The 16,994-nt window shown below is 37.9% G+C and overlaps 1 protein-coding gene across 3 annotated transcripts in view; it reads left to right on the top strand.

Annotated features, from left to right (window-relative positions):
- Positions 1-16,994, top strand: part of BTBD8 (BTB domain containing 8) — a 78,323-nt gene that overhangs the window by 45,963 nt on the left and 15,366 nt on the right. For all 3 annotated transcript variants that reach the window (XM_045584352.1, XM_036446098.2, XM_036446101.1), the window contains 5 exons: positions 3,166-3,254; positions 3,660-3,762; positions 13,520-13,702; positions 14,358-14,495; positions 15,385-15,514. In XM_045584352.1, coding sequence (XP_045440308.1) covers positions 3,166-3,254; positions 3,660-3,762; positions 13,520-13,702; positions 14,358-14,495; positions 15,385-15,514 — 643 coding nt within the window. The remainder of the gene's footprint in view (positions 1-3,165; positions 3,255-3,659; positions 3,763-13,519; positions 13,703-14,357; positions 14,496-15,384; positions 15,515-16,994) is intronic.

The following is a 16,994-nucleotide window of genomic DNA, read 5'->3' as shown; positions in this document are numbered from 1 at the left end:
GCTTCCATTAAAGTAAAAAAGGAAGTGGTAAGAGGTTTTTGGGGAGAGCCTGGAATATGCCCCAGAAATCAACAAGAGTATATTTGAATGTGGAGATTTTTAAAAGGAGGAGGAGGCTTGCTGGAGAAGCCAGTATTAACCTGGTGATTAGGGACAATAGTTATTATCATTAATAGAAAAAAGTATGGGGAGTTTACTCGACACCTGATATCCTACTGGAGAGTGAATTATACTTGGTCATCTAATTTCTGGATATGCTCTCCTTTTATTACTATTCTAACAGCAACGTAAAAGATGCTCTTTTAATATTAAATATTCATTGTTTTTTTTTTCATTACAAACTGAATAAATATGATTTTGGGGAAGAAAGCCTCATGAGTCACAAAGATTCAGTACTGAAGTTTTGAATGAGAAGGATCTTAGTGGTTCATGAAGATTAGAGGATGGGCCTGGTGACACTGTTTCCCATCTGGGACTCATTGTGCATCATGAACCACTAGAAGAATCTTTATCCACTGACAGACTAGGGTGAAGTTCAGTCTGTTCCTAAAAGAGCCACCAAATCAGACCAGGCCACCAACACACCAACATCTGAATTAGATAAAAATCAAGGACATCTCCCTACTACCATGTTGGTCTCTGGTAGTTACTTGAGGTGACCATAGCCACCCATCGCCTTCTTCCACAGGAGTTAGACCTAGAATATGGAGGTGCAGGGCAACTGCCCTATTCCATACATTCTACTATCAGTGTAGTCAATGATTTAAGTCAGATACGAGATAGATGCTTAACAGCAGTATACTGAATTTCAATATCAAAAGTAACCACAAGCTACTGAAATTTGCCTATAAGGCATTAAGGGATAGACAAAGGGAGATTTTAAAAACAGCCTGGTTGACAGGGCTAGGTGGGAAAAAGAAGTTTTATGTTAGTATCTTCTCTGAACTGAGAATCCTTATAGACCAGTTACATCTAACATTTAAAAAATAATCTCTTTTATGGATGGTCTTATGGGTTGTATGCATGTTCTTATATTTTATTTCCAATAATGCCCTCCATTTTAAAACACAAAAGGCATAATATTTGATGCCATTAAAGTAACAGAAAAAGAAATTTTAAAAATTATTAACACAGTATTTTATTGAAAACTTTTTTTTACTTATTTTCATATAGTCTGTATTGTTGTGGTAACATATTTCTCTTTTCATTGACCTGATCTTTAAATTATTTGCTTTATATATTTTGATAATATATATTTGTGAAACATCTTTAAATATGTAATTTTAATGTCTAGATCTCAGTTATGCATTTTCTTGGCAGTGACTTAAATATAGTAAGCCTTTAATAAAACTCTCCATAGTAATGCAGATTTGGGTGTAATATAGTGGGTAACTGACCTGGAACTCCTGGCAAGCTGGCTTTGGTTATTTCATTAACTTTATAGTCTTGCCTTTTACATGATTTTGGGACTCTACTTATAGGGTTATAGTAGGATTTATATATTTTTTGCCACTGATTTAAATTTTTTTTTTTTAAAGATCTTCATCTTATGTTTTCAAATTAACATTAATTATATAAGCCACCGATTTTTTAAAAATATATTTTATTGATTTTTTACAGAGAGAAAGGGAGAGAGAGAGAGAGCCAGAAACATCGATGAGAGAGAAACATCGACCAGCTGCCTCTTGCACACCCTTTACTGGGGATGTGCCCGCAACCAACGTACATGCCCCTGACCGGAATCGAGCCTGGGACCTTTCATTCCGCAGACCGACGCTCTACCACTGAGCCAAACCGGTTTCGGCTGATTTAAAATTTTTTAAGTAATAATTTAAATATATGTCTTTCCACATTCTACAAGTAGGGTTTGAAAATAACTAAATGTGAGTCATCCCATTTATACAAAACACTTGGGAATCAGCATTTCCATGTAAGTAAAATTCTTGGAAAGCTAAAGTTAACACTTTAAGCCAGGGGTCAGTAAACTTTTTCTGTAAAGGCCAGATAGTAAATATTCTAGGCTTTGTAGGCCATGTGGTCACTATCACAGTTACTCAGCTCTGCTGAGTTAATATGGAAAGCAGAATAGTTATACTAAATTTATTAAACACTAATATAACACTTTAAGAAAAATGGGTATTTAACAATCAAATTAATAGCAATTCATAATTTAAGAGGCTGGAAATCACTGAACTTATTAGGCCTATGATGGAGACATTTCTGAAGAAACTTTTATTCTGAAAGTAGGGTATCTCAAGAAGTATGTATTTAGAGATTATATACACAAATTGGCTAATTGCTGGTCTTTATTGTCTAAACCCTAAATCACAATTAATTACTTTGTACAAAGAAAAGTTGAACTTTATTTACCCTAATGGGCAATAAATGTGCTTAGGAACTAGTCCAAACAAATTGAAAATATGTGACAGTGGGCAGCATGTAGCACAGAGGCTTAATGTTAAGAGCAGTGAGTTGTTTTCATTTGTATCTACATTTTATTATTTTAGCTCCTTCTTAAATGTGCTTGTAAAATATATCTAATATAATAAAAGGCTAATATACAGATTGACTGAACAGTGGAACGACCAGTCGCTATGACATGCACTGACCACCAGGGGACAGATGCTCTATGCAGGAGCTGCTCCTGGTGGTCAGTGTGCTCCCACAGGAGGAGCACCGCTCAGCCAGAAGCTGGGCTCATGGCTGGTGAGCGCAGCAGTGGTGGTGAGAACCTCTCCCGCCTCTGTGGCAGCACTAAGGATGTCCGACTGATATAATTATATTCTGTCATTATCTGAGGTCAGTGTAGGACCTTCCATTGCACAGGTACTTAAAAGTTATATTTGTATTTTAGGAAGCAGATTAGATAAAATAATCATATTGCAATGTAATGTGCTAGAAATTATGCCACTTTTGCTTTAAAATTTTAAGCTAAATGAAATTAGAATAGAAATTGTGTGCATTCTGGCAGTTAAAAGAACTCAAATGCTGTTCTATAAAACTAGAAGTTATTAGTAATACTTTCTTTTAAAAGAATAACAGATTTTTAAATTACAGATATGTTATTCTGCAACTTGGGTACATATATCAGATCATCTATATGAATCAAATACTTAGCTTCTGTAAGTTGAAAAAGAACAAAATAGTGCTTTCTATCAATTCCAGCCCGTCCTCAGAAGCTTGGCGTCTGTACTAGAATGCCTGATTATCTCTCATTCAGTTGGAGTGGAAAGTCTTTTTGCTGACTGCATGAAGTAAGTGATCTGAAGGAGTGCTGTTACTATTAATTAAGGTTTTCTGTTCTTCCATTCTCCTAATTTTCTGGGAAAATTTTACACTTGGCTGGTTTTCTTGGGTGCATGATATGTAACTTAATGCTTACCTAATTGTAATAATTATAGACATATTGATTTAGGTATTGCTCAAGGTGCTTGGGATCAATTTTATTTTAGCCCAACCATTATTACTTATGTTAAACAAAAGTGGATTTAAAATATATATTTACCAAAAAGAGCATAGTCAAGTCCACTGTGGAGCTCACAAAATTAACTGTAAACATTAGTCAAAACATATATATGTAAAAACTGAAAACACAAATATTTTTTAATATTATAATGAAAAATACTTCTATTTCTCTAACTTGAGATTCTTTTATTTAGGTGGATTGTAAAGCATTTTGCAAGGTTTTGGTCTGAGAGAAACTTTGCAAATGTACCTCCTGAGATTCAGAAACGTTGTCTCACCATGTTGATTCAGTCTTTAGTAAGTATAACCTGAATACTCTTTTTTTTTTTTTTAATCAATCTTTATTGTTCATATTGTTACAAAGGTTCCTCATTTCTTCCCCCCTCCACCAGGTTCCCACCCCACCCTTCGCCCCCTCCCCATTCCCCATTGTCCTCATCCATAGGTGCAGTTTATGTTCAGTCTCTTCCTCCCTCTCTTTCCCCGATAGTAAATCCCTTTTCAGATAGTAAATCAGTTACTTAGCATTTTCTCATATCAATAATACCACCACATGCCCAATGATACATTTCACACAAAAGACATTTCCAAATAGGTCAACCAGCCTCATCCAGGCCCCACCCAAGACACTCACAGATCAACACAGATCAACACCCCAGCCCTATACTAACTCAACATATCCAGATCTAAGCCTTCATCACTTGATTCAGCAGACCCTCAAGTTCCCACAAAAGTTTCCAGCCATGTCTGAGAGACAGCCGTGGGGCAGGGGCAGGCAAGGAGCAAGCTGTTCCGGGCCTGGCTGCTCCGGGCCTGGCCTCTGTTGCTCTGGTTCGTTCCACAACCAGCTGCTCCGGGTCTGGTCACCGCCGCTCCCAACCTAGTTGCTCTGGACCTGGCTGCTGCTGCTCTGGGCCTGATCGCTCCCAGCCTGGCAGCCGCTGCTCCGGGCCTGGCCGCACCCGACCCAGCTGCTCCGGGCCTGGCCACTCCCAGCCTGGCAGCCGCTGCTCCGGGCCTGGCAACACTAGACCCGGCTGCTCCAGGCCTGGCCGCTCCCAGCCTGGCAGCCGCTGCTCCGGGCCCGGCTGCTCCGAGTCTGGCCGCTCCCAGCCTGGATGCTCCAGGCTTGGCTACTGCTGTTCTGGACCTGGCTGCTCCCAACCCGGCTGCTCTGGGCCCGGCTTCTCCGGGCCCGGCCACTCCGGGTCTGGGTGTTCCTGGACTGGCCTCCCTGGGCTTGGCTGCCTCCGCCTGGTCTGGCTGCTCCAGTGCTGGCTGTTGTTGCTCTGGTTCTGGCTGCTGCTGCTCTGGGGCCTGGCTATTGCTGCTCCGGGCCCAGTTGCCATTGCTTTGTGCCTGGGCACTCTAGGCCTGGCCGCCGCTGTTCCAACATTCTGTCCTTTTTTTTTTTTTTTTTTTTTTTTTTAAACGCATTTATGTTGCAATGTTGGCTGGTGAGTTGAGTTCTGACTTAGTCTTTGATTTTTCAAGATCTTCTTTGTATTCTTTCTTAAGTAATTTTACTATCTTTTGCTCTCACTTGATTTCTTCACATTGAGAACTTTGGTTTCTTCCTCCTTGTCCTGGGAGCTCAGTAGGTTGGCCTGTGGCACTCCTTTGTTCTCCGCGGGCTCCTGCGCTGCTTCAGCCTGTTGCTGGGGTCGGCGCTGCCCAGGAAGCAGCCCCCGGCCTTTGCTCCATTGCCCGCGCTCAGAGGTCGAAGGCTCAGGGGCACCCCCCCCCTGGGTGCCCCATCGCCTAGCTCCCTGCCAGGGCCCGGCTGGCTAGTGTCCGGCAGGGGTTCCTGCTCCCTGTCGCATTCCTCCAGTCTGGAGCTTTTTTTTTTTTTTTTTTTTTTTTTCCTTCCTGCTAGGGGAGTCTAGGATCAGAGTCAGCAGACTGTCCTCTGCGCGCAGTGCGCGCGACTCTGGGGGCTCCGCTTTTCGCCACTCCTCTGGGATTCCGCCTCACAGCCCCGTCTCCCCCTGCCCGAGCCTGGGTCCCCAGGGTCTGGTCCAGGACTGGGGTTCAGAGCAGTCCGGACTGAGGCTCAGTGCCGCCGGAGGCTTTGTTTCTTCCCGCTAGGGTAATCCAGCATCAGAGTCAACATTCAGTCCTCTGCACGCAATGTGCGCGCGACTCCGGGGGCCCTGCTTTTTGCTGCTTGCTTGGGGTTCCACCTCACAGCCCCATCTCCCCCGCCGGAGCCTGGGTCCCCAGGGTCTGGCTCATATCACGGGCTCAGCGCTGCCGGTTCGGGGGTTCAGCCCAGGCTGGGGGGTTTTATTTGCTTCCTGCTAGGGAACGCCAGGCAGCACCCAGCCCTCTCCTCCTCTCCGGCTGCGCGCAGCATGTCTCCGTACCTTAGGCTTTTTTTCAGCTCCTCTGATTTTCCTTCTGGTTTTCTCTTTCCTTCTTGTAGAATTTTCAGTCAGTCGACTACCTGTAGCTCTGGGCGATGTCCACTCTACATTTTAGTTGTATTCCATTGAAATTGTTGTCTGCTGCTGCGGTTAGGTGTCTACCCGAGCAGCCATCTTGGATCCTCCTATAACCTGAATACTCTTGTTTGTATTTCACTTCAAGAGCTTTATTCACTTGTATATAGATACTTTCAATATTTCAATTATAAAGGTAAAGCTATATTCCAGATAACCCAGAGCCATTTCTGAAAAACCTATCCTTAAACGTTCCTTCCCATGTGCCAAATTCATTAGGCAAGTTTCAGTTAGAGAAGCAGGAAGATATGTACTGGTTTATGAACAAAAGATACTTGGTACTAGGGATGGAAGTCATCATTGGCTCAACAGCATGAACTTTTACTCACTAAGATGGATTTGAATATAACACTGAAATTTCTCTTTGGCAACATTCCCCAAGAGAAACGGCTGTCTACCTACCTGGTGGCAGGTTAATTACATTGGACTACATCATGGAAAAAGCAGCGCTTTGTTCTCAGTGGAACGTTTGCTCTGGATATGAATTTGCCTTCATTGCTCCTCGTGTTTCTGACAAAGCCACTATCCAGGGACTTACAAATGCCTTTCCACCATCGTGGTATTTCACACAGCGTCACTTCTTACTAAGGAAGTCCACAGCAAATGATATATACACTTGGAATGCTGTGTTCCCATGTCCTGTGATTAAAATCAATGGAAAACTAACAACCAAATTTAGGCAGCGCTGATAATGGCCCAGATTCTTTAGGAATTAAAGAATAATTATAGAGTATAGTTATACTCCCAGATAACAAACTACAAATAGCAGAGGTACTTGCTGAGAACAAAGGGAATATGCAGTGTAGTGGGAAAAGGTAGATATAAATGCCAGCTATGAGCAAATGAACAGTTACAAAAATGAGCACTGTAATAGTTATGATATAAATATGATTCATTTCCCTTTTTATATCTATACTAATAAAATAAAAACATGCAAATTAACCATCACTCCGCTACTCCCACTAGCCAATCAGGAGAGAATAGGCAAATAAGGCCAAAGATGGCGGCCACCCAGCTGCTCCAGGAGCATAGTGGCTGGGTGGGGCAGGATGCCTGCTATGAGAAGGGAGGGCAAGGGGTAAGGGGATCTACAGGAGCGGTACTCTGGCCTCAGCGAAGATGAAGACTCCAGACTTTGGAGTTTGTAGCGGAGACGGCAGACTCTGGCCGCAGTCTACAGCATAGATGGTAGACTCCAGCCAGAATCTGCAGTGAAGGTGGCAGACTCTGGCCGGATTCTGCAGCAAACGTGGCAGACTCCGGCCGGAGTAAAGGCCTGGGTCCTGGGTGCCAGAGGAAAACTGGTGCTGGAAGCCAAGGTAGGAAGGCCTATTGCATGAATCTATTCGTGCAATGGGCCTCTAGTACATATATATTAAACCAAGTATTTTTTATAGTCTTATTCCCCTACCATCTAATATAAGACAATGTTAATATTAGCTTTATATCTCCATATTTAAGTTACTGACTCAAAGAGGAGTGTAGTCTGAAGAACAGTGAACATTATTTAAAGGCAATACAAGAGAATTTTTGTTTTCTTTTAAGTAAGGGGTTAGCCTCTTTGTTGTATAGGAGATAGTTACATTAGGCAGAAGCGTGATTTTACTATCCCTATTTGGCAATTAAATATGATTTAAAGGGTGCCAGGTTGACATGGTACCTTGTCTAGGAAGTATGAATGAACCATGCTTCCCAGAATTTCCTTCTCTGTATATTTCTAGAGTGGCCACAAGAGAACTTGGCATGAGATTTGTAAGGTAAATGTGAAGCAGCAGTAGCCTTTTTTTTAATACCAGGAATATTGGAGCAGGCACTTTTAGCTTGTATATTTTGGTTGTTTACTGACTTACCTTGTTGGCGAGGAACAGAAGCCAGGCCTGCAATTGCTTCACCTTGCCCTGTATCCTCTTTTGGGCTTTCTTCTCCTGAGCCATGGATGTGTTTACCTCCTTGATGAAGGATGCCAACGTCTCCTGAAGGACCCCCATTTCATCCAGGTTGGAGTCAGTGGGAGCTGAAATGGGTCCATCATTGTGGATTACAGCATCTGCTCTTAGATATCGGCTTGTCCTTGGTCTTCACTTTAAGTCCATCTTCCCTTCTTGACTGCCTTCCCTGTGGACTTCAAACTACCACATCATCTACACAGATGGTTTAACCCTCTCCCCAATTGTATAAGTTCAGACCTTATAACAATTCCTTTATGTATATGAATGCCACCACCACCATTATCACTACCAATACCACTACTACTATTACTATTAGGAGGAGGGGGAGGAACAGGAAGCAGAGAAGGACAAGTGGTAGTAGTAATAGTAGTAGTATTTGGTAGGTTTTTGGGTTTTTTTTAAACCTTTACAGTTCAAAAAGCACTTTTATTGAATTTTTTTATATTTTATTGATTTTTTACAGAGAGGAATAGAAAGTTAGAAACATCGATGAGAGAGAAATATCTATCAGCTGCCTCCTGCACATCTCCTACTGGGGATGTGCCCGCAACCAAAGTACATGCCCTTGACTGGAATCGAACCTGGGACCTTTCAATCTGCAGGCCGATGCTCTATCCACTGAGCCAAACCGGTTGGGGCTATTTTATTGAAATTTTGTGTAAAATAGGTACTATTATCTCCATTTCACATACGAGAAAGGAGAATCAGAGAGGTAAGTGCTTTTATTCAAGTTCACAGTGCCAGTAAATTATAAAGCCAGGTTTTAAAACCAATTGCTTCCATCCTTTATTTTTAGAAAAGTATGGGCCTTCATGAAGATCAGTGGAACAGTATAAAGAGTCTAGAAATAAAGCCATGCCTTTATGGTCAATTAATATTTGACAAGGGAGGCAAAAACAATTGGATAAAGATAGTCCATTCAATAAACAGTGTTGGGAAAACTGGGCAAATATGTACCAAAAAATGAACTAGATCACTTTTTTACACCATACACAAAATTAAATTCAAAAATGGAACTCAAAATCATAAAAATCCTAGAAGAAAAGATAGTAAAATCTTGGATATGTCTCAAGTTACTGTATTTTTCCATGTACAAGACACCCCCATGTATAAGACACCATCTGCTTTTCCAACCCCAAATTAAGAAATCAATATTTTGAAATTTTGCTGGTTTTCCTCTTAAGACCTTTTTTGGCATCTTAAGGAGTTGTTCTTCCTGTTTTCTCCACTGTCTGATCATACTCTCAGTGGGAGGAGGGTCACATTGTCTCTCTGCAGCTCTTTTTCCATTCTCTTTTGCATAGCTGATTACATTCACTTTGAATTTTACAAAGTAAGACAACCTCTTACCAGTATTTATCTTTTTAATTTTTGACAAATTTATGGGCTCAGAACGCTCCAGTCCCTGCTACATCTGTGCACTCTCCACCTCCACCTCCACCTCCACTAACAATAAGGCTCATGATTGGAGGAAGCCTGTTTGACAAGGTATGGGCAGCTACACACCTGCACAGCTGACTTCTGTATATAAGATGCCCCTCAATTTTCAGTCTAACAATTTTAGAAAAAAATAGCATCTTATATGTGAAAAAATACAGCATATTTTTTTCTGATACATTTTCTAGAGCAAGGGAAATAATAGAAAAAAATAAACAAATGGGATTACATCAAGCTAGAAGGTTTTGTAAGGCAAAGGAAACTATTGGCAAAATGAAAAGACAGTCCACTGAATGGGAGAATATATTTGCCAGTGATACATTTAATAAGGGGTTAATCTCCAAAATACATAAAGAACTTACTATATAACTCACTACCAAATAAAATATATATTTAGCTTTTGATAAAAAAATAGAATATTTTTTATTATTTTCATATTAAAATTTAAATTGTTACCAAAAATATTAAAGCAAACAGTCTTCTTACTTTTTAAAATAAACTATGTGCATGCAACATGCAAGCCTGTTTCTCAGGCTCAGTTATTAGGCAGACCCAGTCTAAGACTAGTAGTATTGGCCCAACAATTCTATTTCTAAGAATTTATCCTACAGATTTATTTATATATGTGTGAAATAATGTTATCTACAACATTATTACAGCAATAGCAAAAAAAAGTTAATGTAAATGTCCATAAGAGGACTGAGTGAATGACTTATGAAATATCCATATTATGGATTATTACATAATTGTTAAAACAGTAACAAGGTTCTTTACATTCTGATAACAAAAATATTCCAGATATATGCTAAGTGTAAAAGGGCAGGTACAGAGTACTAAGCATATTAATGCCTCCGTTTGAGGAAAATAAAGGAAAAATTACATATATTTATGTTTGTATGCACTAGTACATAACTCTGGAAAGATACCGAAAATATTGAATAATATTGATTGGGATAAGGGAAAATGGGTGACTTGGGGCAGGAAGGAGAGGGTCAGTTTTCTTGGTATTACCCTATATTTGTTTGAAGTTTGAATGATGTGTTCTGTTAACTATTGAATTAAAATTGTATGTGTTTGGTCTAGAATTATATTACATTTTCTTTTGAGCCTCAGGCTATTCTGACATTTAATATCATCATGGATTCAGATAAGTGTGGAATAAGCTCACATAACACTTATTTTAATTTTTAAGTAGATTGCAAGTTAAATCGTGATAACTATACTCTATATCTGTATTTTGAAAAAGATATTACTGTCAGAGCAGATAACATATGTATGTAGTAAACATTTTGTAGATACCTGCCAAGTTTATTTGAATACCCTACACTTGGCACTACTACCAGAAAAAAAAAAAATCTCTATAGTACAACAAATTGGGCTATTGCCTAAAACTCTTAGTAATTGCAGTTACTCAAGGAGTCACCAGATGAGAAAAGGGATGATAATGGTACTAAAATAATTTTAAAAGACTTGAATTACATCAAAGTATGGTTTCTTTTTACTCTAATTAATAAAGCAAGGGAAGTATATAATGTTTTAAAATAATTCTTGAGTCCTAGCCATTTTGGCTCAGTGGATAGAGGGTCAGCCTGCAGGTCCTAGGTTCGATTCTGGTCAAGGGGACATGCCAGGATTTCAGGCTTGATTCCCCAGTAGGGGATGTGCAGGAGGCAGCCTATCCATGATTCTCTCTCATTATAGATGTTTCAGTCTCTCTCTCCCTCTCCCTTCCTCTCTGAAATCAATAAAAATATATTTTAAAAAAGTAATGGAAAGATATCCTCGGGTGAGGATTAACAAAACAAAACAAAAAAAATTAAATGGCCCCCACTATGATGCTATACACCTAAAAAAAATTCTTGATAAGTGGGTGAACATTTTAAATCTTGATGTTCAATAATTAAACTTAATTCAGCTTAGGAATTCACTTAGAGATTCTAAGTCCCTGATACTGCTTAGAGATAAACAAATATTTGAGTATCTGCTATGATCCATTTCTTTGTGTGTTTTTTTTTGTTGTTGTTTGTTAGTTTTTGTCTTTGTTTTTTGTATAATCCATTTCTGTACTAGGCATTGAGGATATAATGGTGAGCCAAGAACAGATATGGTTTTACACCCAATAAACATACGGCCTAATGGAGAGACAGATATTAATCAAATAGTTAAGTATTAAATACTAGAGGCCCAGTGCACAAAATTCATGCGTACATAGGGGGCATCCCTAAACCTCGCCTGTGCCCTCTCAATCTGGAGCCCTCAGGGGATGTCCAGCTGACAGCTTAGACCCGCTTCACGGACATCCTTAGCAATGCTGAGCTCACCAGCTGTGAGCCCAGCTCAGGGCTTCTGGCTGAGCTGGGAGTGCACTGACCACCAGGGGACATTTTGCATATTAGCCTTTTATTATATAGGATACGATTGGAAATGATTTCAAGAAAAGGGACAGATTCTCTGAGGCAGGTATAAAGGGAATCTGATGTAGGTCAGGAACCTACATCAGGGAAGAAATAGTGCTTGAGTTCAGATCTGAAAGCTACAGAGGGTATGCAAAGTTTATCTCATGCAGCCTGCATTAAGGATTTCAGGCTGTTATTTCCAGATTTATTATCTATTGCTGTGTAACAAACCACCACAAAACTAAGTGGCTTAAAACTACAGTTCATTATTTCTTACAATTCTGTGGATTGATGAGGTGAATCTTTAGTTGATCTTGCCTGAGCTCCGTCCGGCACTGCTTTCAGCTGATAGCTAAGTTGGAGGCTGGGCCTCCTGTTGCATGTGGTCATTCTTACCAGGATTCTGTAATGGCCTCCTGGTCCCAGAATTCCATGATGGTAAAAACAACTGCAAGGCTTCTTAAGGCCTAGGCTCTGGAACTTGCACAACACCACTATTTGTGTGAGCAAGTGAAAAGGCAAGACTGAATACAAGAGATGAGGAAATAGATTTTACCTCTTGATGGAAGGAGCTATAAAAAATTTATGGCTATGTTTTTCAATCTGCTACAGTCTATCGGATATTTCAATAATAGTTATTACCAAGCATTGTTTTAAGAACTAGAAATCAGCCTGGTCAGTGTGGCTCAGTGGTTGAGTGTCGACCCATAAATCAAGAAGTCACTAGTTCAATTTCCAATCAGGGCACATGCCCAGGTTTGGGACTCAATCCCCAGTAGGGGGCATGCAGGAGGCAGCTAATCAGTGATGCTTCATTCTCATTGATGTCTATCCCTCTCTCTTCCCCTTTCTCTAAAAGTAAAAATTAAAAAAAAAAAAATTCTTAAAGACCTAGAAACCAAATATAACTAAGATGTAATTTATAAGTTGTTGTTTTTTTCTTCTTTTTCTTGGAGCCCATGTTATTTGTATATTGTCATTCCATTATCTATAGAGATTAGTTTTTGTGAACATTTTTCCTATGGTATAAAAAATGAATCTTCAGTAAATGAATAAAACATAAACGAGGGGTCTTGCCTCATTTAGAGAAGAGGGGGGAAAAATCACTGGGGATTATAAGTAATTTTAGCCATTCTAAAATTGTAATAAAGAATGTGTATTTTATAGTCATGAAAGAATTAAGGCTATGCCTGTGTAGCTATACATTTATGGATGATACCTATAAATGCAAAAAATTAATTCGATAGTGAAAATCTCAGGAAAAGTAAGTTTTTCTTTATAGTTATAACTTGCTTTCAGGTTTGTTTTAGCTTTTTTAAAGGGTGATTTCTTCCAAGTTCAAAGTTTGCCCTTTGGGATAATTCTGAATGAATGAATAAATAAATATTACATGTAAAACTAATGATAAAGGTATTAGCTACTTGAAATTTTGTGGGTTTTTTTGCAGGAAGCATTATAAGAAAACAAAAGTATTTTATATGCTTGGAAAATGATTTTATGAGCAGTAATCTAACTTTTTTCCAATATTTTTCAAATTATAAAAATGATAAGGCCCTAGCTGGTTTGGCTCAGTGTAGAGCGTTGGCCTGCAAACTGAAGGGTTCCAGGTTCAGTTCCAGTCAAGGCACATGCCCAGGTTGCAGGCTTGATTCCCTGAGGAGGGCATGCAGGAGGCAGCCAATCAGTGATTCTCTCTCATCATTGATGTTTCTATCTCTCTCTCCCTCTCCCTTCCTCTCTGAAATCAATAAAAATAAAAATAAAAAAAAAGAATGATAAGAATGCTGCTTTTCTTCTGATGGAAAGTGACAGGCTAATCATCAGTTTGCCCAGAGTGAAGTGGACCGAAGCAGCACTGACCATGGCATCTCGGCTACAGGAAGAATGCATTGCATTTATTGTAGAAAACTTCTCCAAGATCATTCAGAGTGAAAATTTTGCTCTTCTCTTACAGGTACTCTGTCTAAAATTATATCCTATGTTTAGTTCCATCTTTGCATTCAGATTATAATTATGCAACACTTTAAAATGCAGGTTGTCATTGATTAAATTAGTATGGCTTAAATAAATTCCATAGCAGATGGCAGGTTTGCGTAGGATTTGGAGCAGTGACGGACAGAATTTTTGGCTCACAAGATAATGAAGGCAGGAAGGGACAGGTTTGTGTGCCCTGGCAAAGCCCAATGTAACTCTAGCCAACTCTGACCTTCTATCAGCATAAGCCAAGTTTTAGAAACTAAAGTCATAAATTGTTTTGGCCACTAATACAATTATGGTCCATGCAAAATTCTTTGTTTTCTTGGAGACCCACTTTCTCCAAATGTAGTCATTGAATAAAGAACTACTTTTGTTTTTGAACTCTATTTTTAAGATGATTTTGGCTTTTAAGATAAGTGTGTGTATGTGTGAAGGTATTTTTAACAACGGAAAGGGATTATTAAATAATAGTTGTTATAATTATAATTATATTATTTTAACAGAGGAAGTAAGATTTCTAATTGATTTCGAACAGCCAGTTTTGATGAATGGTCTATTGTAATGCCAGACTTTAACATTTCTAACACATTTTACATATATTTCTATTAAATATCAATTTCTGTGTTTCATAGTCACAAGCAATGAGCAGCACAGCTGATTTGTTGGACAAAATTTTAAAAGCAATCGAAGAAAACATTACCACTGAGAATAGTTGCTCTCTTTTTATGGCTCTGGACAAGTTACTGAACTCCGACAGTATAAAAGAAATGGTATTGAATGTAATAATAATGTTCATTAAAATGGTTTAACATTTAAACTGTTTTAAGATTTAAAAAAAAATATGCCCATTTTAAATGTTGCTTGGTTGAAAGTAGGTAATGGATACATGTGGATTGGTTATAGTCTCTACTTTGGTGTATATTTGGTATTATCTTACAATACAAAAATATTTTCATTTTTATTTTCCTCCAAATGGACATATTATAAAAGGTTGGAATTTAGCAATTTTACTGGCTAGTTCTAGATATAGTTTTGTATTTAACAATATTAATTGATATAGCATAGCTCTAGTATTTCTCTCTGGTCACTACTTTAAATTTCTAAATATTAAACAGGATTTAAAATAATTTTTTAGAAATTTTAATCATCAGTATCTTATTTTTGTAGTATATTCATAATGCCTTTTTGTCTTAAAATAATCATATTAAAATAGTATTGACTGGGTAAAAGCAAAATTAAAATGTTACTTATTTTTAAATGCAGTTAATGGTAATTACTAAGCTAATTGCTAATTATTGACTTTTTATATTTAACAAAAGTGATAAAAAAAATTTTCATTGTATTTTTACTACTGCATAGAGTATTTGACCTTGTAATGTCATAGTGGATTTGAAATGGCTGAGGAAGGTATTCATGTAAAGGCCGTTGGTGGTTTAAAATAATGTTTAGTTTGAAAGGATAAGGTTTAGCTTCATGTTCACTGTAAAATTCTGTTGTGAAGAGTAAGCCTTCATAAATAACATGTACCCGACGATCTTGAAAATCTAAGTGATGACATCATTGATCTAGCTTAGGAATAAGTAGATTCGGAAAGGAATAATGACTGGTTGCTATGACAATGTGGCTCTCACCAGCTGCTGATTTGTTGCTTGAACGCAGGGTTTTACGTGCAAGATCCAGGCTGTGCGTGATAAGCTGTGGCTCTTCCTGGTTCAGTCTTTCTATGCTGTTCGTCATACAGAAAGCTGGAAGCTGATGAGCACAGATGATCAACAGAAAATCCAAGCAGGTATATTAGCCCTGAGATTTTTTATTCTTATAACCTTTGTGGCAAGGAATATTTTGAGGGGATTCTAATAAGTGATAGGATTAATGTTTGTTTGTTTCTGTTCATTCATGGCTTGCTGATTAAAACTAGTGATAGTATGTTTAGGCAGTTTTAATAAATCATACTCTTATGCTATTCTTAGAAAATGAAACTCATTTCATATATATATATATGTGTATGTTTTATATGTATGTTAATATATAAATTTTTTATCTTACTTTATATTAACAACAATGTTCCAGCCAAATTTGCTTAAAAGCATTCTTGTTTTACTTAAAAAGACTGATTAAAGTGTATGAAAATGTAATCCATGTAGAACAGATTCCCAAACATCATACTTCCTCTTGCTTTTAAAATATTGTTTCATAAGCTTTTCCATCTTTTGCATAAGATACCCTTTCCTGTGGTTTTTGCCTAGATTAGGGGGGTTAATTTCACAATTGATTGGTTCAGTGATATGGTGTGTGCTATTGCGGAGTGTCCCTCGGGAGCCACACAGCGGTCTCTGACATTTAACAGATAACATTGGAGACATTAGTATTAAACAAAAGATGTATTTAGCTCAGAATGTGTGTTTGTTTAAAAAATATTCAAATAAAATGTTGAGGGTATGGAACTAAAAATGGCTTCATGACTATTTTTGGGTTAAAGCAGGTGCTTTAGAAAATATATTGGCAGATTCAGCAAGTGTACTTTGAGACATTTTAAGTTAAGAAAGACTAGAGACTGTATTTTATGAGACAGACATTTTTTATTATAAAACATGGAAGCCATATGTGATATGATATATTCTTATGGTACGTAGATATGTTGAATTCTTTAATGGTTTAATTAGAATATGATTTGCTCTGTCTTGTGCTACAGGCATAACATTGTAGCTAGATGTGATCTCAGGAACACTTTTCAAAGAAATTCCAAAAACAACAGCAAAAACAAGCAAAATCATGGAACAACAAAATTCACAAAGTCTTCAGAAATTAAGAAATGTATTCCTTGTTACTCTATCTATACTGATTTTTAAATGAAAATTTAACCTTTACTATAAAATCTGTATAATGTGAAGAAATAAGATCAGCATTCCCAGAGTAGGTGTCATTCAACTCTCTTCTGATTGGCAGTTAACTTTATTTTTCTCCATTTTAGAGGATTTCATACTGAAGTTGAGCCTCAAACAATGTTCTTTATCTTAATTCTTTAAAATGCTAATTAAAATTACATATATATATATATATATATATATATATATATATACACACACACACACATACATACATACATACACACATATCTAAAACAAAATATTGGTAATCCAACGAATTGTAAAAAAAACTTTTCAATCAATTACAGTGTCAAAATAATGTTTTTAAAATCTTAAATGTGCTGAGTTATAATTATTCCTGACTTGTGGATAATTATTGTATTGGGAAACTCCAGAGAAAGG

This window comes from Pipistrellus kuhlii, unplaced genomic scaffold, assembly GCF_014108245.1.
Source record: "Pipistrellus kuhlii isolate mPipKuh1 unplaced genomic scaffold, mPipKuh1.p scaffold_m20_p_2, whole genome shotgun sequence".
Classification (NCBI taxonomy): Eukaryota; Metazoa; Chordata; class Mammalia; order Chiroptera; family Vespertilionidae; genus Pipistrellus; species Pipistrellus kuhlii.
This window is presented reverse-complemented; position numbering and strand designations above follow the sequence as displayed.